We start from the raw sequence: 23,092 nt of genomic DNA on the forward strand, positions 1-23,092 counted from the left end.
ACTTCCATCCATCCATTATCTGATCCGTTTATCCTCACGAGGGTCGCGGGCATACCGGAGCATATCACAGCTGTCTTCGGGAAGTAGGCAGGGTACACCCTGGACTGGTTGCCAGCGAATCGTAGGGCACTAAAGACAAATAATGACTCGCGTTCACAATCATACTTAACTTATCATGGACGTCTTCAAAATGTGGGACGAAACCGGATTACCCGGAGAAAACCCACGCAGGCACGGCGAGAACATGCAAACTCCACAAAGGAAGGCCGGAGCCCAGAATCACACCCTGCACTTCTGTAGCGTGAGACAAACGTGCTATATCCAAGTAAATTTACCTAAGTTATAATGCCATTATAATCGCTAAGCCAGTATTCCAAAAATTTGTGAGCAAACGTTATAATCTAATTCATGTATCTCTTCCATGATTTATTTAAAAAGTCAATAATGGATACAAAAATAAACGTAATTCATTTTAGTTATGGCGGCATGGTGACCGACTGGTTAGCATGATGCCCTCACAGTGCAGAGGTTGTGGGATCGAGTCTGTCTCCAAGCCTTCCTGCATGGAGTTTGCATGTTCTCCCCCTGCCTGCGTGGGTTTTCTCCAGGTACACGGGTTTGCTCCCACATTCCAAAAACATGCATGGCAGTATGATTAAACATTCTAAATTGTACATAGGTATGATTGTGAGTATGAATGGTTGTTCGTCTTTGTGTGCCCTGAGATTGGCTGGCAATCAGTCCAAGGTGTAGCTTGCTTACAGCCCGGAGACTGCAAGGAAATGCACCAGTACGCCCGCGACCCTCGTGAGGAGAGGCGGCTCAGATAATGGGTGGATGGATTGTAGTCATGAAAATGAAGATTATCAATTTAAAAGTAGTACTTCTCAAACAGTAAGAAAATAGAGAATTATTGAAAAAAAAAAGATATTGATTCAACAACATGCGCTATTGTGATGCATGAGTAATTGGTAATCATATTGTAGTCTGTGTGTCATAATAATGTCAAACTGACAGTAGGCTATAAATTGCTATCTCATAAACACCTAAACATTATGGATACATATAAAATGAATGACAATACAAATTTAGTACAGCAAGCAAACAGCCATTGGCTAAGAAAACGCACTGACCCTTATGGAGTGCGTGATCTAGTTTGGTTATTTTTTTTCTTAAAATGGTTGTGGTTGGCGTCATTGAACAATGTATTCTGACAAATGCCTTTTCCATCTACATTGTCCTCTAAAAAATTTGATAAAATCTTTAATAAGCATATAGCCACAATTGAACTAGTACTGATCATGCAAAACTGACAATGGATTAAAGAGAAGATAAAGGTGCTAGTCTCAACAATAATCACAGAAATTTTAATATTTATAAACTGAATCCATCTAGATTTATTAAATATGAGCCAATGATGACATAATGACATGAGAATCTGTTGTCGATCTACACGTAACCTTGGCAACGTTAACCTTAGCAGAGGTATTACTTTCGTTTGCAGATACTAAAAGAGGGAACCATGGAATATTCCTCTTCACGTATTATTTAGAGACCCTTCAACGAGTTTCCTTTTTGTTATTCCTTCACCGTGGCCATGCAACTTTGATGAAGAGTAGCCCTGTTAAGAGTCTGTCATCAAGTTATGTATACAGACTGTGGGTTGACAGAGGCTGGGATGGAAATAGCATTGGCTCAGATCACCCACTAACACAAACATGATGCAAGCCTCTTGCAAAATTAGTTAGCAAATGATTTTACCAATCATGAAGGCGGCTTTTGACTCATATATGTGTTTAAAAATTGCGATAATAGACTTACCAGAAAGTAATGTTTCCATGGAAAGGTATGGAAACTGATTCCATGCAATGAGTATGTGCAATACACAATATTGTTGTCACACATTGGTTCAACTGATGCCTTCAAATTTAAAACTGGTCAGTGATGGGGTTTTTTTTGTTTTTGCGTGTGCGTGTGTTTGTTTTGTTCTTTTTATCTTTAAATTTTCCTAAGACCAAAACAAATTCAAAAATGGTATGCACGTAGCTCAAATCCACCACTATCTGACATATCGGACTGTTGAGAAGCAAATTATTAACATACTGACCAAAGTTTAGTTAAACTGATTTCATTAATAATTTTATTTAGACCACCGACGACCCACCCATCCATTTTCAGTACCACAGGGTGCTGGAACCAATCCCAGCTGACTTGGAGCGGAAAAAAAAATAAATTGCCTTTGGACCAATGGGCTTTTGATATATCATCAAGAATCTCAAGTTGATTTGGTGTGTCTGTTGGATGAAATGTGAAACAGACATCTCAAAGCCTCTGACCAAAAGAGTTTCTACATCAACACCACCATTAAAGGCTCCACTGTAATGATGATCATACAGCTGCATCACTGAACAAGTTAACACAGCTCCCGTGTAATATCACACGCAATCTTCTGAAATGGCGAATAGGTTGTGTTCACCGAGCATTACATATAATAGTGAGAAAATTCCAATTCCATGTCATTCGGGCAAAGAAACGTCATAAGGATGAGGTTTTGATTTCTTAAGAAACCAAAAGGCTCCAAAGCTTAATTTAATTTAGAGCACCCAGGACATATTCATCTATCTCTCAGAGGAAACATTACTGCGAAAGAGATGAGTGTGGAATCATTTACACAATCAGGGAATGGCACATTGACCCAGGTTATGAATGCCTTAAGGGACATTGACAATGTTTCAAGAAAGGAAAGCAAAAATTAATAGTAACACAAGTGTAGAAATTTGCTGGGAAAGCACGTGCATAATTTTCTATTTGCACTCTCCAAGCTTGACAATAAACACGATTTCATTCTAATACAAAAACAAAAGAACTGTGGAGAATTCCACCTGAGTCGAGGTATCTTAAACATGACAGTTTAACCCTCTAATGAGAGTCCATTCAATGCTTTTTGAAGGTGACTGCCGAGCACAACGTACATTTGGAAGTGGGGTTGCATGTTCGACACCGGAGCCCCCATCCAAAGTGATTTTCCTCGAATGTTCCCTCCCAAGGTGTCGGGGGGCAGCTGACAGGAGGCAACGGCTGAATTACAATGCGTCCTGCGCAGTCTCCCCCCAGTTTCCTTCAGCCGATCAACACAGTGCACGGATCCCGTTGCGTTTATCATTCATGTTCGCCACTTGCTACAGTTTTACAGCGAGCTCCATGCACAGCTGGCGACGGCGATGCGTGAGCCTCATTAAATGAGCCTGACCTGCGCTTAAAGATATTTGATGGATGGAAATGGAATGGTAAACGCAGCACGGTTGAGTAAAGCTATATGATATGAGAACGAGGTGGTTAAAGTGCTGAAATCAGAGAGATGCGCTCCGAATGAATTCCACTTGCCCACCTCATCCTGCTGCGGTTGATTCTGCCTCTGATTCGGCTGCTCCTTGGTAGCTGTCATGGTAAACTCCTCGGGATAACTCTCGATTTATCGCTGCGGGGTTCTTGGATTCCGAGTAAAAGAGGAATGGGCTCGCCTCCTCGTCCACTGTTCGAAATGTGAATGCTGAGGGTGATTTCGTCACCAGCGAATTGTGTAAGGCGCTGTGGCGAGAGCATCTGTGGAGAAGCCTTACGCTGCCTACACGCTCACATCAGCCTCGTCTTAAAGGGGGGAGAGTTTTGGACAAGCTCGGCAACGAATAAAAAAAGACGACGTGACAAACACCAAGCTGCCTTTTGGGGCGTTAGAAAGTTTACTCAGGTGTGTGTCTGCTTCTTGGAGAAGGTAAAAGAGCAAAAGGAAGATTGGCCATTAGGTGTTGTAACATGGAATTAGTATGGTCATTTAAACTGTAGATTGTTTAATTTCACGAAGGAAAATAGCGTCTGAAACGTTACCCCCTTTTGGCTAAAGACACAAGCACGGTTTGAACAAATTAAATAATGTTGGCAAGGATTAGTTCAAACATGCGGCATAGCATTTCAAATGTGTCTTTAAAATTGTTGAACATAACAGTACAGTGACATGAATTTCATTTCACGGCTCCCTAAGAGATGAAAGGTTTTGGGTTCGAATCTCTGCTCAGGCCTTCCTATATGAGGCATTTGTATGTTCATCTTGTGCTCACGTAAGTTTTCTAAAGTCTTCATGAAACATTCCATTGTTCAAATGTGTGCATTTCTTATTCATTTATTTATCAGATGCACACAGCTGGAATCCTTTCATACACAACAGCTTAGCCAAGCCCTGGGCAAACTTCGGCGCGGGGGCCACATGCGGCCCGTTAAACGTTTTGATCCGGCCCGCTGAACTTGAAAAAATGAAATGAATAAACCTTGTTCTTGTTTTATTTTCCCTGTAATTCTGATGTGTCCCCACTAGGAGGTGCACTCTAAAGTAGATATTTTGTTGTAATGCTTTTGCTCATTTTCATTTCAAATTATTGCATGCTATATACTATATGTATTTTTTTTCTCAGCTGAGGTGAGGTTACCAAAACACTCCATCCATCCGCTCCTGGTCTGGCCCCTCTGTCAAATTTTAGAACCCATTGTGGCCCATGAAGCAAAAAGTTTGCGCACCCTAGGCTTAGTCCAAAAAAAAAAAAAAGTGAAATGGCCAGGGTGACACAATAGCTGTGTGAGAGTTGGCCCTGCATGAGTGTGTGCATCATTATTTATCACACCATCCACAAGAAGCCTGAAATAAAGTTCACAACAGAGATGGGCACTTGACCCTATTTTGCCAGTCTTTCATCCTCCGTCCACAACCTGGGCACCCTTCCATCATTGTCCCTCGTCCTTATCCTTCCAAGATACAACATGTCATTATGGGAGTGGCTGGGATTATGTGCAGCCAATCATTTTACGGGACAAATCCACTCGTGTTTTTATTGGTCGGTCTGATTCTTGGAACTAATCACCCGCCACGTATGAGTGCCCGTGGGTATGGACAAAGAATCCGAGCATCTATATCTGTGAAACAACGCGTAGTTCCGTAATATGGCGGCCAATATGCCTGTATTTTATTTTATTTTATTTATTCATTAGTTATTTATTTACTTATTTTTAGGAATGTTTTGAAAAGAAACGCAAAGTACTGAAACTATGCAACACAAAGTGGCAAAAGGAACACTCTACTACCTATTAATAAAATTTGTTGCATTTTGTTATCACCCCCCACTCTTGTGTTTCAAATATATTTAATATTGATAAGCAAAAGCAATGAACTAGTACAAAAAGAGCACTGTAGGGATGTACGCGCGTGCGTGCACACGCGCGCATTTGAGTGCCGAATACCATAAAAACCAACAAGCTGACAGATAGGAGAGGGATGGTGACGATGTATGTAAAGAAACACAAATGCAAATGATCATTACTCAAGTCAAAAAAACCAACCGTGCACATTGTTTCCTCATCGAAGGAAAATATGATGCAAAGATAATCTTCAAGCACCAAAATAAAAACAAAAGTGACAAGACAAGTGGACGTCATTATGTCGCCTTCACATTTCTTGCGCTTTGGCTTTGAATTGTGGGTGCTCAGGCTTCCTCAAGCATTCCAAAACCATGTATATTATACAAGCATAAGACGGAAAAGAAATAAGAAATATACAAAAATAGACATCATGTGGATTTGTTTTTGTTGTATTAATTTCTTGCAGCATATCTGGTCGTGGAGCAATCCAAAAGTAATTAAATGTATTCAGGTTACATTTATGTTACGGCACATTGATTACATTACTCACTGCATTTTTTAACAGGTAACTAGTAACTGTATGTATCAATTTAATATTCAAATGCACCTCATGTTTGGAATAAATGGGTCATATATTTTCATACCTACTGTTGCTGGCTATTGTTATTCAGTTTTAACAGTATAACTTGATCAAGTCTCTTCTAACAATTCATACTAAAAAATAAGTTACAGCATGTGTATCATTTCTGCTCATATCGTACCGGACGAAATTGGATATCGCAATTATTCTAGGCCGCAATATCAGTATCGTATCAGATGTGGAAAATCTTTTATCGGGACACCCTTAATATTTGTCTTATATTGTGTATCTGCTTTGGTGCTCCCTGGGCACACATACAAAAATATGGTGTGTAAAGTTTTGCCATGTACAGTAGGTATACAAATATCAAGTAATCGTGAGAATTTAGAGTTATTTATCGAGCATGAATCAAGAAGCCTGTTGCCAAGGAAACCTTGGTTGTGGCTGCAAGACAATCAATACAAAAGATTACAACATTTTACACTTGCCACCATTGACCTGATATAAAGTGAACCAGGATGGGTATGTGTGGAAAAGGCTACTTTTAGTGGTTGTACACACGGCAGTGAAAACGTACTGTAACCTCTTGTTTAAAGGTTAAATGGTAAAAAAAAAAAAACATAGTACAGCTTTATTATTATCCCTTTCTTTCTTTTTCTCATTTTTTAAATCCTGACCGCTTAGTATTTTCAGTTATGCAGTATCCTGGCGCACTAACTGCATCTTAAAACCTGTGTTCTATGTGATTACGGTGTTTTGTCACAGGCTTGCTTGACCTTAAGCAAGGAGATAAATGGATCAATAAGTACAGCTTCAGCTCTCCATGCCTGGCTGTGGGGTGTTAAATAGGCCCGGGGATGCAATTGCAGCAGTGCTTACCAGTGAATTGTCATCTGTGATCGCGACATTATATCAAACCCAGCCTGGCCATATGGAAAAATAATGCTTTCCTCCATCAAGGCTCGGTTTCATGGGCGTGCACATTGAAGATTCTTTATCATTTTTTTGAAACATTACATGTATCTCAATGCAATGTGAACTCCTGAGAGCTGACATTTCATTATTACAGATGAAATTCGGTGGGGCTCTGGGTGGTGGGTTAAGGGGTTCTCAGCTCTCATTCTGAATGGTAAGCAAATGGCACCTTGTACTTAGTACAGTAAGAATAATCTAACGTAATACAGTTGGCAAAAAGAGTAAAATATGTTTATTGAATACTGATAAATGCGTACCCAACATTTTCAGAGGTTGTAAAATTAAGTGCTGACAACTGATTGCTGCACATTCTCATTTACAAAAGGAGTTTGAGAAGACTCCGTAAAGTCATTTTGATAATTTGTTTGTAAATATAGTTCAAAGAGTCCTTGAATTGTAATTTTCATCATTTTAAATTAGGACAAGATTGGAAAAACATACAATATGCAATACAGGAGTATATTGCAAGATCAACATTTTTGCAATATTTAACGTGTACCTTAAGAAATGTCATCTTTATTTTCTAATGAAAAAGAATTGGGGTTTTTTTCATGCGGAAAACTTTAATGTAATCCGTACCTAATTAATTTCTTATGCCCTAGATACTGTTCTTCTATTGGATGGCAAAGTGGATTTAAGGTTGCATCTGGTTGGTCAAAGTTAGATTAAAGTAAACAATTCCATAGGGGTTTATTGCACGTTGTTTGCATTCTGCCAATAATGTGACATTATCACAGTGACAATATTTTTACAATATGTTCCGCAGCTCTCATTTAAATTAGGACTCCTCGGTATGGGTAGAATTTTTTAATTAATTTATTTATTTTTAAAAGTGTTCTAAAGAATACCTGTTCTGTAGGAAATCCAGCATTAACTAAATATTTGTCACTATCTTATCAGTATAATATTAAAAATAATAAAAGAGAAGTTCATAAGGACGCCAATTTAAAAACGAAAAAATCACTGCTATTCTTTTTTTTTTCTTCTCCATCCAGTGTTCCCGGGTCTAACAATTAATATACTCAATCAACTTTGCAAATGAACTCTCCTCATACAGCTTTCTTCTTATGTTGTGTCCACATGTAAGCTTTGAGCTCTCTGACCAGCACCTTATTAGACATTGGAACATGCACATGCGAGCTTTGCACACCGTTACCTTGTTGATTCTAAAATTCCAATGAGCTGTATGAGCACCATTGTGAACAAGGCTAACCTGCCAATGTTTAATCGGGCAGGCTGTGCAAACTCCGCTCGCATTTGCATGCTTTCCACTGTGATGTCCTTGGCTTGTGTTGCTGTTCATTCGACTTTCTTGTTTCTCAACTTTTTTTCAGTATAGCTGTTGAACATAGGTGGACAAAGTCTCCTGCTGCACACCTGCTGGTTACTGTAATCAGCAGAGAAGGGCATGTTACCCTATTTGGCCAGTCCGTCCTCCGTCGGCGTCCTGGGCACACTTCCGTCATTATCCCTCTTTCCTTATTCATAAAATAATCGTCCCGCGTCCTCTTCCTTTTAAAGCATTTCCGTCCTTGGATTTCATGCAAACAAAAAAAAAAACATCCCTGCATGATAAGAGGCGAACATCAGAGGTTTCTCACTTCAGAAACATTATTTAAAGCACATTTGCTGCCTAATTACCAATTGACATCTACTTACCATCATTTCCGGATAATAACTACTAACCACACTTGATTAAAAGCCCCAATAGCTAAATTTTGCCATAAAATAGGACTTGTCCATATATTAGCCGCGGGTCTCCACGATATTAACTGGTGTATTATCTGATTACAAACGCTGGGAGACGTTTTTTTTACCCCCCAAATAATGGCAATAATGCCAAACGCAGCTATAGTTACAGAGCATACCAGAAGCTTTCTCACACTCTCATTGTCACACAAGGCAAATTCACAGATGAGCTCACGCCGGGGTCGCACTGTACAGATGGCTGTATTTAAATAGCACTCATTGTCAGCATAAAACGCTCAGTATTTTGCTAGAAAGAATCCCCAAAAAATGTTAGAACAGGAAAAGCCTACCAGAACATGTGAAGTTTAATTTTAGTCAATCAGAGGCACTTCCTAAGTGGTGGTGACAGTTGTGCACTGTCCTCAATTTAACACGGGTTTTATGTAACTCTCAGTTGTTTATGTTTATTTCCCCTCTCCTTTCTTCATTTAAAGAAATGAAAACTTTCGGGGCTGGGTTCATGCCCTCCTCCAGGGATTGCTACACAGTACAGATTTTATGTGCTCTTCAATTCAAGAGCTCACAAATGCAGTCACTCTTCTCAAATCTGCTGAGATTTTCTTGAGCAAACGTTCTTTTGGCGAGCGCCTTCATGAAATGATAAAGCAGAATTCTTAACACAAATTCAAAGACGAGGTTTCGAAGACTATAAGAGATGGAATTGGATAATATAGTAAAATCGAGTATAGCTACACTTCATTCAAACTGTGTCAATCAAACCAGAGATTCACCTTAATTTCAGAGGAAATTGCCAATACAGCTCTCAATGTAACATATTCTGTATCCAAGAACGTCTTTTTATTTTATTTTACTAGAAATTGTGGAAAGATGGACATCATTTCTGTTTAAAGTGGGTCAGCCAAACTCATATAAAGGGGGCATATACACACAGTTCAGGGATGTCAGACAAACTTCGAGTCAATTACAAGGCACGTACAGTGAGAGACAACCATTCACAGCGTCATTGAGTGGGATCCCCTGCCACCTGAATGACAGTCAAGCGAATAAACCCACTAAACATCTGTGACTCCCCAAATGGCAATTTTTACCAATGAAAGCAGTCTGGGTTCAGTTTCCCCTCAATGACATTGGGCCTGATTCACCAATAATCTGTATGCAAAAACAGGTGCTTAAATGTTGCACATTGCACGTTTGACACACAAATCTCGTTCGTACTTTAATTTGGGTAAATTTGTGAATGAACATTGAGCTTTCTCAGACCATGCAGAAATAAGGGTCAGCTTTCGCATAAGCAAAACTGAACAAAAGCACATCTTTTACCAAAGAGGTGCAACATATTGAAGCAGTTATTCATAAAAGCAACAATATTTTGATATTTTTTTTAATATGAATTTGCTATTTGTTGACCAATGTTCTAAACAACCATGAAAAAGAACACTTCTCATCATTTTTACCGTAGCTGCGTTCAAACGCTTATAAGGGCTTCATGTGTTGCGTGTATCCGCCACTGAGTGATAGCAGTTGTCATTCAACGAGCAGATAATGCAGGTACATGAAAAGCCATCAAACCCTGTGTTTTTATCCAAGCCTTTGATTTTTTTTCTATTGATCAAATACAAATTCCTGCTCTACAGATCTCCAAAAACATTAACAGAAATTTACGCTTGACAATTAACCGTCAAAAAGATCAGGAACAACATACTGCCGCTATATATGTTTTATCACTTACACCATTCATTTCATGAATTTCATCAATTACAAATGGCTCCTTGCTGTGCTATAACTATCTATGTGAACGATCTGTGCAATGTTTGTTCATTTTCGAGTGTTAATTAATTTTTTCTACACGTTTTGTGTGTTGCATTCATGTTGTCAGTTTCTGTATCGCAAGCTTTACAATGATAGTAACCTTCAGTTTCGGTTTCGTAAGCTTTCCGATAATACTTTTAACTTCCCCGCATTAGCTGAGTTGCGGCAATCCGAAAGCCCTTTTATAGGAAAAAAAAGCGGCTGTTTATGCAGATTTGATCACTGCGAGTATGAGACGTCATTCAGTATGAATTCCTATTCATTAACGCACACACAATGATGTCAAGAAAATTGTCTGGTACACACGTGTCATGAATCCAATGGTGATTTGTGTATATGCTCAACTCGTGCGCAGAGTTAGAACATTTCCCCACATTTTTTAAGTGAATGAGGCCCATTGTGAGTACTGTGAATGGTTGATACCCTTGCAATTGACTGCCTACCAGACCAGAGTGTACCCCGCCTCTTACACCTATAGTCAGTTGGGAGAAGATACAGTTTTCTGCAACTCGAATGATGATAAGGTATGTGTAAAAAGTATGGATGACTAGGATCATAAAGTCGAGAGGGAATGTATATGTGAAAAAAAATACTGCTGCAACCAAGTACAGTTGTTGAGTGCCATTCACACAGTGTATATAAGACTAGACGGGGAGAGAGAGAGAGAGAGAGAGACAAAGAGAGAAAGTGAGAGAGAGAGAGACTTACAGAGACAGAGGTGTGCTGGAGAGAAAGGGGCAGAATGTAAAGCAAAGAGAGCCCCATGGAGTAGTTTTGCTGAGGTGTCTTCTGTTGATGAAGTATTTATGACCCTGGGGCAATTTAATGCAGACATTCAGCAACTCCATGCCACTGGGCAGCTGATGAAAGTTTCATGACCAACCTCCGCATTGTCGAACACTGGGTTGGCATCACACTCACATCATATTAAAACACCTACTCCTGACTGGGAGCAATAGTACAACCACAAACTTATCAGACTTGAATTTAATTATTTATCTTGAAACTTTTTCTCCATTGTGTAAAGGACATGTAACAACAAACAACACTCAAAGTTACCTCAAATGTTTGCTTTCACAGACAGCTAAATTATGTTGTTTTAATTAGGTCTTGTGGCTTACATACAACGCTATTCAGGTCAACATGATTGTATCATTTGTTTATTATACGTTATTTGTACTATACAAAGTGCATGCACACACAACAGACATGCATGCAACCACATATCCCGATTAGTAACATTTGCTCATCTTCTGCGAGTACAACGTGTGAGAATCACGCATTTTTAGAAAGAACAAAGGAAAACTATACCACCCCCCCTTCTACATCAAAGGCATGTGTGAGCCAGTGAAGAGAAGCTAAGATTGGGTAAAGATGTGATTTGTCTTCCGAGTGCCGGTTAAAAGGCGAGCGGCAGCATTTTGGACCAGTCGCTTGAGCGAGGACTGGCTGACTCCAAAGTAATGTGCAATACTGTAATCGAGCCTAGATGTAACAAATGCATGTATTACTGTTTATAAGTGCTGTTGGGAAAGAAAGGGCTTCACTTTCGTCAGCTGCCGAAGATGAATAAAGCTCGATCGAACAACAGCACTGATCTGCTGATCTAATTTAAAGTCACTATCCCGTTTAAAACCCAAGTTTGAGACTGTTGGCTTTAGATAATATGTCAGGGGGCCGAGGTCATCAGGCTTGAGAGTAGAAGGGCCACTGGGACCGAACACCATAACCTCTGTCTTCTTTTCATTGAAATTCAAGAAGTTAAGTGACATCCAGATTTTGATATCCTCTAAACAGGACAAAAGAACTGCAACATAATGTGTTTTTTTTTCACATTTATTTATTATCTAATTATTTAATTTATATATTTAACTAAATCATTTATTACATTTGCACTGGAGAGGGGAGCTCTCCAATCGCGTTGTACGCTGTGTTCAATGACAATAAAGGGCATTCTTATGATGATAAACTGTCCCCCTCCACAAAATGTGCTTAAATCTTTTTTATTCTCCTGTTCCTCTAACTATTGTTCCAAGCTTCAACTGCTCCCAGCTGTGTGCCAGTCGCAAGTATATAACTGATTGGCACATAACTGACAGCTCTTGTGTGCCTAAGAGCTTTGTTGAGTTTGTGTGAGTGATTTTGTTTTTGAGTAAACATGTTGGCAGCATTGTTTGCTGTTAGCCCTGTTTTTTCAAAGGGAGGATTAAGTTAAATTGAGAGTAAAGACACACTGCGAAGTGGGTGAACCGTCGGTACTCAATCTGCGTAAACTGAGTTGCAGTATCAAAGAACAGATCGGACGTGGAAAATGTGATGCAGATTGCTGCACACATTGTGTATCTTCCTTCAATGGCACCATTGAAGGTAATCCCACTGCAGTTAAACATCTGAATGAAATTCTGCAGCCATGACGTCTCTTCTGTATTTCGTAAGTGAGACAAATGTGTTTTCTCTTTAAGCCATGTACTTTAGGCCTAGAAATGGACTTCAGTATGAAATGATGATAATTTTTTTTGTTTTATTTTTCGGTCTATTTTGCTGCCATGTAATTTTGAAGGTAGCCCAAAGATTCTGCAAGACCACTCGACGGCTATCAGCTGATGAATGCATGTTCATGATGAAACGTTTGGTGACCCAGTCACTTGCCAAAGTGTCAAAATGAAGGCAAAGTTCATGCACAGAGATATGCTACACTATCTTGTCCAATAAGTAATGCCTAATGAAGAAGGGAATGTTTGTATGTATGAGTACTGAAAATTAGTTCCCTACTTTCAGGAAAATTAAGGTCTTAATGACGATATGGCAAGGATGCCCATTACATCAATCGCATTGACATTATAGAGCAGCCAGTCATAGACCTGTTGCATGCCTCACAGCCCATGCACATATAAGGGTGCTAACTAGAGCAATTAACAGTTTAAATTTTGTTCCATCTACTCTAAACTGAATAATAAAGTATATAATTGATATGGGAACTTGTAAGCTAAGTCTTTCCACACAGCGTGAGAGGAGGATTTTTGTTTTTTGGCGGGCTCTGTGGTGGGACGTCAGTATCCCCGAGGCTGGAGAATGACCTGAGTGACAAAGGAGCTGTCCATCACCACAACCAGCAAAAAAAAACATTAAGTCCAAGTACCCGTTGCCTAATGTTCATTGGGAGGTGCACTATCAGTAGCTTCTGTCCGAAGATCATTCCATTAAGTGCAAGTCATCAGCAAAGTAAGGACAGAAAATGTGGACTAGTTGTTCATGCAATTATGCAAGGTATATTAATATATAAACGGTAGCGATAGATAATTCTAATTCTCAAATAATTACACAATATAATTCTCAAATATATATATATATATATATATATATTTATAATTATCAATTAAATAACAATTCTTAAATTAATAAATATATAAATACAGTAGGTAGATCACATGGACTTGGTTATCGTTTAAGTAGTTTGGATATTGAAAAAAGAGTGGGTTCCCCAGCGATAAGGCATGGCGCAAAGGCACAAATGTTATTACTGCGGGTTTTGATGACTACCTGAATGCATTTAAAATTGAGGAGGATTTGTTCACTTTCATTGGTGTGATTTTATTACTAGCACGATGGACAGTTTTCACTTGAACATGATGAAAGTGAGTCCTACTGCTGTTTTGTATAAACTGTCTAAAATGTTTCATAAAACATAATTGCTTTTCATTGATATATTGTAATGTTTAATTTAAGTTTGTAGGGCATGTCTTAATTTTACCCACACTGTATGAATTTAGGATGAACTCTCATTAGTGTTAATCTCACCATCAGAAGTGTCATTATATTCCACTGTCAACACTGCATTTTGTTGCTGTCACACATTTATAACTTTCATAAACACTTTGCCTATATTCAAACTAAACTACGAATGTGCACCTTGAACATTTTTTGAAAACCATAAATGAGTGAAAGTTTGAATGAGATTTTAATTTTCCCTCAGTCCCAATTTTACGTACAGGCTTTTAATTTATACCCCCGAGTTTTGTCAAATTACCCTTCGCCAATTTTGCCCTGGCTCATCAAGATTGCTCCAAATATATCTTGCTACCCTGTTAGTGACATGACTGCGATCATCTCTTCTTCTTAATAATTCTAAAATAAAGCTGCGGAGAAGAAATACTGTTGAACCTTAAAATACAATGGTAAGAATCAAGTGTGTTTATATTCACATGGAATACTTTCCAGTCAGAATAGAGTAATAATTACCCCAAGCCCAAAACACCCTTAAAATCTTCACTAATCAGTAAATTATGCTCTGTATTTTTGTACCCCATTCTATAAACAACTCTCAGTATGATGGCACTGCAAACTACACACACAGTAATACAGCATATGTAATGTATGATTCATATCATGTGTCTCTCACAATGTGTTGTTTTCCATGGAGGGGAAAGATCTTGCAGAACCAAACATATTGTGAGGGTTTGCTGGGAATGCCTAGTAGAACCCCTCGTTCCAGTGACCGTGGACCATAAAGTAATCGTGAACTTCCACTAATTGCTGGCTACATATTGTGACTGCCGACTGGTTACCCAACCATGTCGCTGGGCTGATCAAGTTATTATATAGTGGGGAGGAGTGAATGCAAGCTGGAAACACAAGTGTGCACTGGGTCGTGTTTTAGCCACGCCCCAAGAATCAGGGAAAAAGAAATGGTGAACATAAGTTAACCGCTACTAATGAATAACTTTCAGTCTTTCCACATATTTTCAGCAATTATGCAAAGGCATGCATAATGTTCAGTATTTGGAAACAAATTTCACTTTAGAGGGACGTTAAGCAGCGCTAATGCAACAACTCACGAAACAATGTTGCTTAAAAGGACACCGTTAACTAGTGACTGCTGGAAATAAACTCAAGACCTTTTGCTTTTGACAGAAATTACTTTTGCAAGAAAGGCACAGAATTTGGAGCTTGACAGAACAAAAGGAAAGAAGAGACAGGTAACAGGTAGGAAATTTCTATTCGGATTGCAGTGCTAGTTGCTCATAAATCCCCTGACTTATTTTGCATGGCTTATTAAACAACTATATTGAATATTAACACTCTCGGACCTCAAATCTGATTGAGTGACTGTTATTGAATAACAAAGAAAACCCTGGAGCTACGAGCAGCTATAAAGGGCCCTCGCAGCTCTGGCAACGTTTTGGTACTGACACGTTGGGATATTGGCACAATTTTTTTTAAACTCAAGTTCATCAGATTAAAAGCTACATTGATTAAATATTGCCTCATTAATTGTTTTAGAGGGCACAACCAAACCATTTTTAAAGCAAACAATGAACTAATAAAATGGTAATTTGTTTGCCAAGCATGATTTGTGCAATGTTAAGATCGTCAAAATCTGTGTCATTTTTCTACGCAAACAACACGTCAAAATGACCTCAGTGTGGGACAAAATAAATAGCTTTTCTTTTGTTTTGTATATTGAGTATCTTCATTTGAAGACAAATTGATAAAATCTCTAAGAGGAGATATGTGTTTATACCATTAAAATCAGCATAATTTTACTTAGTAAACAGCATGTTGCCAAAGCAGCAGCATTCAGCAAAATAAGCTTTTTTATAAAAATAAAAATTGCTTTTCCTTGTCTTGAATATCTTAAGATGAAACGCCCACTGTTTCATGACAATCAGATAAATTCTAGGAGAGATTGTGTGAACTCTACAAAGTCCAAAAATGAGTCCACACTTGGAAGAAAATTAAAAATTGCAGACTTCCTATTATTTTCACCATATGGGGCCAAGAGACTTTTTGTTGGTTTTGTACTATTTACATACGCCTAAAAAATTTTCATGGACGTTTGTGAAACGTACAGCCAGGGCTGATTCGTTAAAAATGTGTAGGGGTCACTGCTGAGCTGCCAAAAATAAAACCCATCCATCCATCTATTATTTTAACCGCTTCTCCTCACAAGGGTCGTGGTGGCTGCTGGAGCCTATCCCAATCAAATAAAAAAACAAAAATCACCCAATAAGCCACCTATCCAACCATTATCTTAGCCGCTTCTCCTTACAAGGGTCGCAGGGTGTGCTGGAGCCTATCCAAGCTATCTTCGGGCCGTAGCCGGGGTATACCCTGAACTGGTAGCCAGCCAATCGCAGGGCACACAAAGACAAACAACCACCCACACTCACACTCATACCTATGTACAATTTAGAGTGTCCAATCAACCTGTCAGGCATGTTTTTGGAATGTGGGAGGAAACCAGAGAAGAAACCCCGCGCTGGTACGAAGAGAACACGCAAACGCCACACAGTAAGGCGGGAGCCAGGAATGGAACCCTACACTTCTGCACCGTGAGTACATCATGCTAACCAGTTTGCACTGTGGCGCAACCTAATAGAATATTTAGGATGTTGACAAGTCTGATGTGTTTCCAAAGTTCCAAGAGATTTTGGTCATATTTACACCATCAAAGGTCGTGTTGTTTTATAGGCAAACAGCACCTTGCCATGGCAGCAGCTTTTAGCAAAAACTCACAAACTTGGTGTTGCAACATTATGAAGGCCTAAACAATCTTCAGAGTAAATCAGGTTGACCAAGAGAAAAACCTTTAAAGATAAAACATATCTTTCCTTTAGCCATTTGGGGGCGTTACCAATTTGATGAAAAATAAGTTTCTAGATGTAGGTCTGGCCCATCTTCAGGCCGAGACTCTCATCAAATAAGCAAAATTTTGACAGGATATTATCGTGCGGGTCAAGTAATAGCAGTTTTTTTTCCAATAAAGGTATTGTAGAGTTTTAAAGTGAATTCCAATTGAGTCAACGAGGACAGCCCCTCAACATCGAGAGCCTGAAGGAACTCTGGGCAAATCCGAGAGTGGCTAAAAGATAAGCATAAGGCACGTAAATTGGCCAGTTTTGTGATCACAAAGGAATGAATTTCACGTGTGTGCCGACAAGTGTTATTTCTAACTGAACATCTGGCACGCACATATATGGCCCAGTGTGCATCATGCCAACAACCACCTCTTCCTCCAACTCTTCATACACCGGTACGATGAGTTTGAAATATCACTTTCGGTGTCAATTTCGGCCATAGTTGTCATGAAATGACATGACACTTCCGGTTTTGTCACTTGCCAGGAACTCATCCATTCAACCATCTTTTGTACCGCTTCTCCTCACTAGGGTCGCGGGGGGTGCTGGAGCCCATCCCAGCTATCTTCGGGCAGTAGGCGGGGGACACCCTGAACTGGTTGCCAGCCAATTGCAGGGCACACAGAGACAAACAACCATCCGCGCTCGCACTCATACCTAGGGGCAATTTAGAGTGTTCAATCGGCCTGCCATGCATGTTTTTGGAATGTGGGAGGAAACCGGAGTACCCGGAGGAAACCCACGCAAGCACGGGGAGAACATGCAAACTCCACACAGGATGGCCGGAGCCGGGATCGAACTCACGCCCGATGCTATCTCTCACTGTGAGGCCATCGTGCTAACCAGTCGGCCACCGTGCCGCCCGCCAGGATCTCACTTCAGGAAAATTATTACTTTGTAGAATATATGGTGTTTGAATGTTTTCATTAATTTTTTTTCATGCTTTAATTTTTATATGAAGTTTAATTACTGTATTACTGTGCATTTTCTTTGTCTTTATAGTCAATTTTATTAGTCTACACCAAGTCTTTGAAGCCCTTTTGTATTTAATGTCTTGTTTTTATACAAGAAATAGTAAGTTTAAATTTAGTTTTGTTTCAAAAGGCCATGCAAAATTCTAAACAATAAAAGGAAGTTTGTTACGAGTGTGTATTGTAGCACGGCGGACCCAAGAAAACGGTCAGAGGCAGAAATCAAACTAAATAGAGTTTTATTTAACAAAGGGAGCACGTCAGACGTGATTAAGAAAAAACACCAAAAAAAACTACACTAAACGAAACGAGCCGCGATACGCAAAACAAACTAAAGGTGAATGGGTGGAAACGAGGAGCTAGCCGCCAAAAACAGGACTAAACAAAACAAAACAAAAAAAAAGCGAATACTCTCAAGACAAAAAAAAAACTCAGCCACCTGGGGAACACTAAATACACTACCAATGACAAGTAACCTCCACAAGCTTAGAGGACTACATCAAATTACTAGAGCCAGGAAAGACTTACGTGGACACTATCGACGCTACACAGGAAAACCTGCGATACAAAATACGCACTGGGAGATGGCAACTGGACACAATAGCTCCTCTGTCTCCTGCGCTTAAGAAGCCCGCTAACAATGATGACCATCAGGTGTGCGCTGGAGACTCCACCCATTCCAACGACTGAAAGGGAAAAAAACAAACAGATCTCACAACTAGCTGGATCACAACAAAGTTTGCTGTTGTGCACATAAGAAATAATATCTGTTGATTATATAAAAAAAGAAACTTTTTTTTGGTTTGTTATAATGTAAGATTTATTGAGTAAAACCATTCTTTACGGAATTCATGATCATTTTAGAGAATTTCAATATGATAGAGAGTCAAATACTGAAATATTTGATAGCTGCAGCAATACATTCAACCGCCTTGTTATATTGTCGTAATTGTATTGTTTAAAAAAAAAAAAAACGTGCTTCAAGTCCGTGGGGGGGAAAACTGCTCCTAAAACGTAGTAATTTGCTCCTCAAACGAAGACATTGAATAGCAAACTGAATCAAATTCACCATTTCACAAAATGTAAATCCAACTAATAATACACACCAGAAACTGAAAATTTTAATTAATAAAAAAATAATAATAAAAAAAAAAAAAGAAAAACATTTTATGCAGCAGTTGTCCCCAACCACCAGTCCTGGTACAGACTGGCCCATTTGGTTCTGGACTGCACAGAGTGACTTATGTGAGTCATATGTGTTGGTGCCCCACAAACTCCACCCCGTCAATTACCTTCCAAAGGTAAATAACAGTGCTGCCCTGAACATATATATTGGGGTTGTTACGATTCACTCAAGCATTGATTTGATTCCCGATATTGATTCAATATTTTATTTTTTTAAATTGCTTGCCTCTGTGCGCTATTGCGATACTGCAGCCATCTACAAACGCAATACGCGTTGACGTTTAGCGCAAGTGTGTAAATGCTTAGTGCATTTTAAATGGAACCAAAACAATTCACTATCCTGAGTTGCACTACTACTGTGAAACTTTTTGTAAAGAAAATCGCATATTTCACTTTTGTTGGGCACCAATCCATTTTTAAATGTAGATGGTACTGAATGCATATGAATATAATTGTCAAGATATCGCCTTGATGCGACGAGGAGGTGGACCCAAGAAGCGAGGAAGCAGGGGTAGGTGAAACTTAAAGGAGATTTATTGCGGAGCTTAGCAGGGACAAACAACGGGGCGTGGACAAAGAAACAACAAAAGGCAACTAACCGAGACTAAACTGGACGAGGACAAGGACCAAACACGAGACGGGAACGAACCAGGCGGACAGGGAATGATGACAAGAGCAATAACGGGAACGAAGCGCGAGTCGTGAGAGTCCGTAGTGACGCGGCAACAGGGGGCAAACAGGGTAATGACCCGACACTGCGTTGTCGGTCTGGAAGGTTTAAATAGTCCGGGTACTTAGTGGAGCAGATGGGAAGCAGGTGCGTGATGATGAACTGGGAACAGGTGCGTGGCTGGTGAGAACGAAAACAATAACAAAAGCACATGGCAGGGAGGTGACGAAAACAATAACAAAAACCGCATGCCTACAAAAACAATAACAAAAGGCTGTCATGCCCGACGCGGATCATGACAGTACCCCCCCTCAAGGGACGGATTCCAGACGTCCCCAAGAATAACAAAAAAGAAAATCCATGTCCCAGAAACAAGGGTGGGCGGAAGGGGTCGGGAGGTGGGTCAACGACCCGTGATCGAGGCCGGTCTGGCGGATGCCCGGGGGGCCAGACCAGCGAGTCCTTTCGTGGCCCTTCAGGGGGCCGTGCGGGTGGCCAGACCAGTGCGTCCCGATGGGGCCATTCAGGCGGACGTCCGGGACGACCCGAACGCCACATGGAGTCCGCTGATGGGGCTGAGACGAGGGGCGGCGGCGGGACGCTGGGTGCTGCAGAGGACGGAGCTTGGACCGGCGTTGAGGCGGGCGCAGCCGAGGCAGGAACTTGGAGCGATGGCGGGACGTCGGACGCCGCCGAGACTGAGACGAGGCACGGTGGAACGCCGGACCCCGCCGGAGCCGGGACGAGACGCGGCGGTGGGACGTCGACTGCCGTCGAGGCAGGCACTTGGGGCGGCGGCTGGTCGGCGAACCCCGCCGAGACCGGAACGTGGAGCGGCGGCCGGTCGTCGAACCCCGCCGAGACAGGAACGTGGAGCGGCGGCTGGTCGTCGAACCCCGCCGAGACAGGAACGTGGAGCGGCGGCCGGTCGTCGAACCCCGCCGAGACAGGAACGTGGAGCGGCGGCTGGTCGTCGAACCCCGCCGAGACAGGAACGTGGAGCGGCGGCCGGTCGTCGAACCCCGCCGAGACAGGAACGTGGAGCGGCGGCTGGTCGTCGAACCCCGCCGAGACAGGAACGTGGAGCGGCGGCTGGTCATCGAACCCCGCCGAGACAGGAACGTGGAGCGGCGGCTGGTCGTCAAACCCCGCCGAGACAGGAACGTGGAGCGGCGGCTGGTCGTCGAACCCCGCCGAGACAGGAACGTGGAGCGGCGGCTGGTCGTCAAACCCCGCCGAGACAGGAACGTGGAGCGGCGGCGGCGGCTGGTCGTCGAACCCCGCCGAGACTGGAACGTGGAACGGCCGGTCGTCGGGCGCCGCTGAGGCAGAGACGAGATGCGGCGGTGGTTCGTCGAGCGCCGCCGAGGCAGAGACGAGAAGCGATGGCGAGTCGTCGTCCACCACCGAGGCAGGAACCAGGAGCGGTAGCGGATCGTCAGAGGTCGCCGAGAACGAGGCGAGGAGTAGCGGTGGTTCCTCTGGCACCGCCGGGCCAGAGGCGAGGAGTGGCGGTGGTTCCTCTGGCACCGCCGGGCCAAAGGCGAGAGGCGACGGCGGGTCGTCGTTCACTGCCGAAGTAGGGAACTGGAGCTTCTGCGGATCGTCGAGCACCGCCGAAACCGGAGCTTGGGGTGAGGACGGATCGTCGAGCACCGCCGAGGCAGGGATTTGGAGCGGCGGCGGGCCGGGCGCACCAGAGGCAGGGACTTGGAGCCGCGGCGGGCCGGGCGCAGCGGGGACCGGGACTGGTAGCGGACGCAGGGCGTGCTCCGCCGCAACAGGGACTTGTGACGGACGCGGGGCCTGCTCCGCCGGAACAGGGACTGGGGGCGGACGCAGAACGTGCCCCGCCGGGATAGGGTCTTGTGGCGGACGCATGGCGTGCTCCGCCGGAACAGGGACTGGTGGCGGACGCAGGGCGTGCTCCGCCGGAACAGGGACTTGTGGCGGACGCAGGGCGTGCTCCGCCGGAACAGGGGCTGGTGGCGGACGCAGGACGTGATCCGCCAGAACAGGGACTTGTGGCGGACGCAGGGCGTGCTCCGCCGGAACAGGGGCTGGTGGCGGACGCAGGGCGTGCTCCGCCGGACCAGGGACTTGTGGCGGACGCAGGGCGTGCTCCGCCGGAACAGGGACTTGTGGCGGACGCAGAGCGTGCTCCGCCGGAACAGGGGCTGGTGGCGGACGCAGGACGTGCTCCGCCAGAACAGGGACATGTGGCGGACGCAGGACGTGCTCCGCCAGAACAGGGACTTGTGGCGGCCGCAGGACGTGCTCCGCCGGAACAGGGACTGGTAGCGGACGCAGAGTGTACTCCGCCGGAACCAGGACTGGTGGCGGACGCCGGACGTGCTCCGCCGGAAAAGGGACTTGAAGCGCTGGCGAGGCTTCGGAACGGGGGTCAGCAGCTCTCAGGAGGCCAGAACGGGTCCCAGCAGCTCGGGGGGAACCGGGACAAGGCTTATCAGCTGGCGGGGAGCCGGAACGGGACTCATCCGCTGCCCGGGGGCCGGGACGGGACTCAACAGCTGGCAGGGAGTCGGGACGGGACTCAACAGCTGGCGGGGAGCCGGGACAGGGCTCAGCAGCTGGCAGGGAGCCGGGACGGGGCTCAGCAGCGGGCGGGGAGCGGGGACGGGACTCAGCAGCTGGCAGGGTGTCGGGACGGGACTCAGCAGCGGGCGGGGAGCGGGGACGGGACTCAGCAGCTGGCAGGGTGTCGGGACGGGACTCAACAGCTGGCGGGGAGCCGGGACGGGACTCAGCAGCTGGGGAGGAGCCGGAACAGGGCTCAGCAGCTGGCGGGGAGCCGGGACGGGGCTCAGCAGGCTGCGTCTGATGAGGGACCGGCACTGGAGGCTGCATGGTGTGGGCAGCTGACGGGGAGACTGCATGGGCTGCTGCAGCTGGCGTGGAGGCGACGTGGGTTGCGGCAGCTGACGTGGAGGCGACGTGGGTTGCGGCAGCTGACGTGGAGGCGACGTGGGTTGTTGCAGCTGACATGGAGGCGTGAACCCTTTCAGCCTGCTTTCTGTCCGCCAGCTGGGCCTGCAGCAAGGAAAACTGCCTCATGCTCTCCACCGTCTTGACCTTCAGCGCCGCGATCTGAGCTGTCAGCTCCTTGAGAGTCTCCCGGGGTGGTGCCTCGGCGGCGCCCTTCTCCGCTATCGAGGCCACCCGCTCCGCTATCTGGGCCAGTTGTGAACTCAGCTCAGTGCGGCGGGAGTCCAGCAGGTAGACGACACTTGCGAGCTCGTCCTCGTAAGCGGGGTAAGCGGGTAGCGTGGCAGACGTGGCGCTGAGCTGATTGGCGGGTTGGTGGGGGGGGTCCGTGCGGCGGTGTCCATGACGCCGCCGCGAGCCCCTC

General features: G+C 43.6%; 1 protein-coding gene across 2 annotated transcripts in view; it reads right to left on the reverse strand.

Annotated features, from left to right (window-relative positions):
- dpp10 (dipeptidyl-peptidase 10 (non-functional)) overlaps positions 1 to 23,092 on the reverse strand; it is a 148,947-nt gene that overhangs the window by 90,493 nt on the left and 35,362 nt on the right. The window contains exon 1 of one of the 2 annotated variants that reach the window (XM_088315682.1): positions 3,389 to 3,646. The exons of the other annotated variant lie outside the window; for it this stretch is intronic. Within the exon in view, the coding sequence (XP_088171808.1) occupies positions 3,389 to 3,445 (57 nt within the window). The 5' untranslated portion in view covers positions 3,446 to 3,646. Of the gene's footprint in view, positions 1 to 3,388; positions 3,647 to 23,092 lie in introns of those variants that run through there. 2 annotated transcript variants of the gene reach the window in all.

Source organism: Idiotropiscis lumnitzeri, chromosome 14, assembly GCF_059441095.1.
Source record: "Idiotropiscis lumnitzeri isolate Australia: NSW breed Sydney's pygmy pipehorse chromosome 14, RoL_Ilum_1.0, whole genome shotgun sequence".
Taxonomy (NCBI): domain Eukaryota; kingdom Metazoa; phylum Chordata; class Actinopteri; order Syngnathiformes; family Syngnathidae; genus Idiotropiscis; species Idiotropiscis lumnitzeri.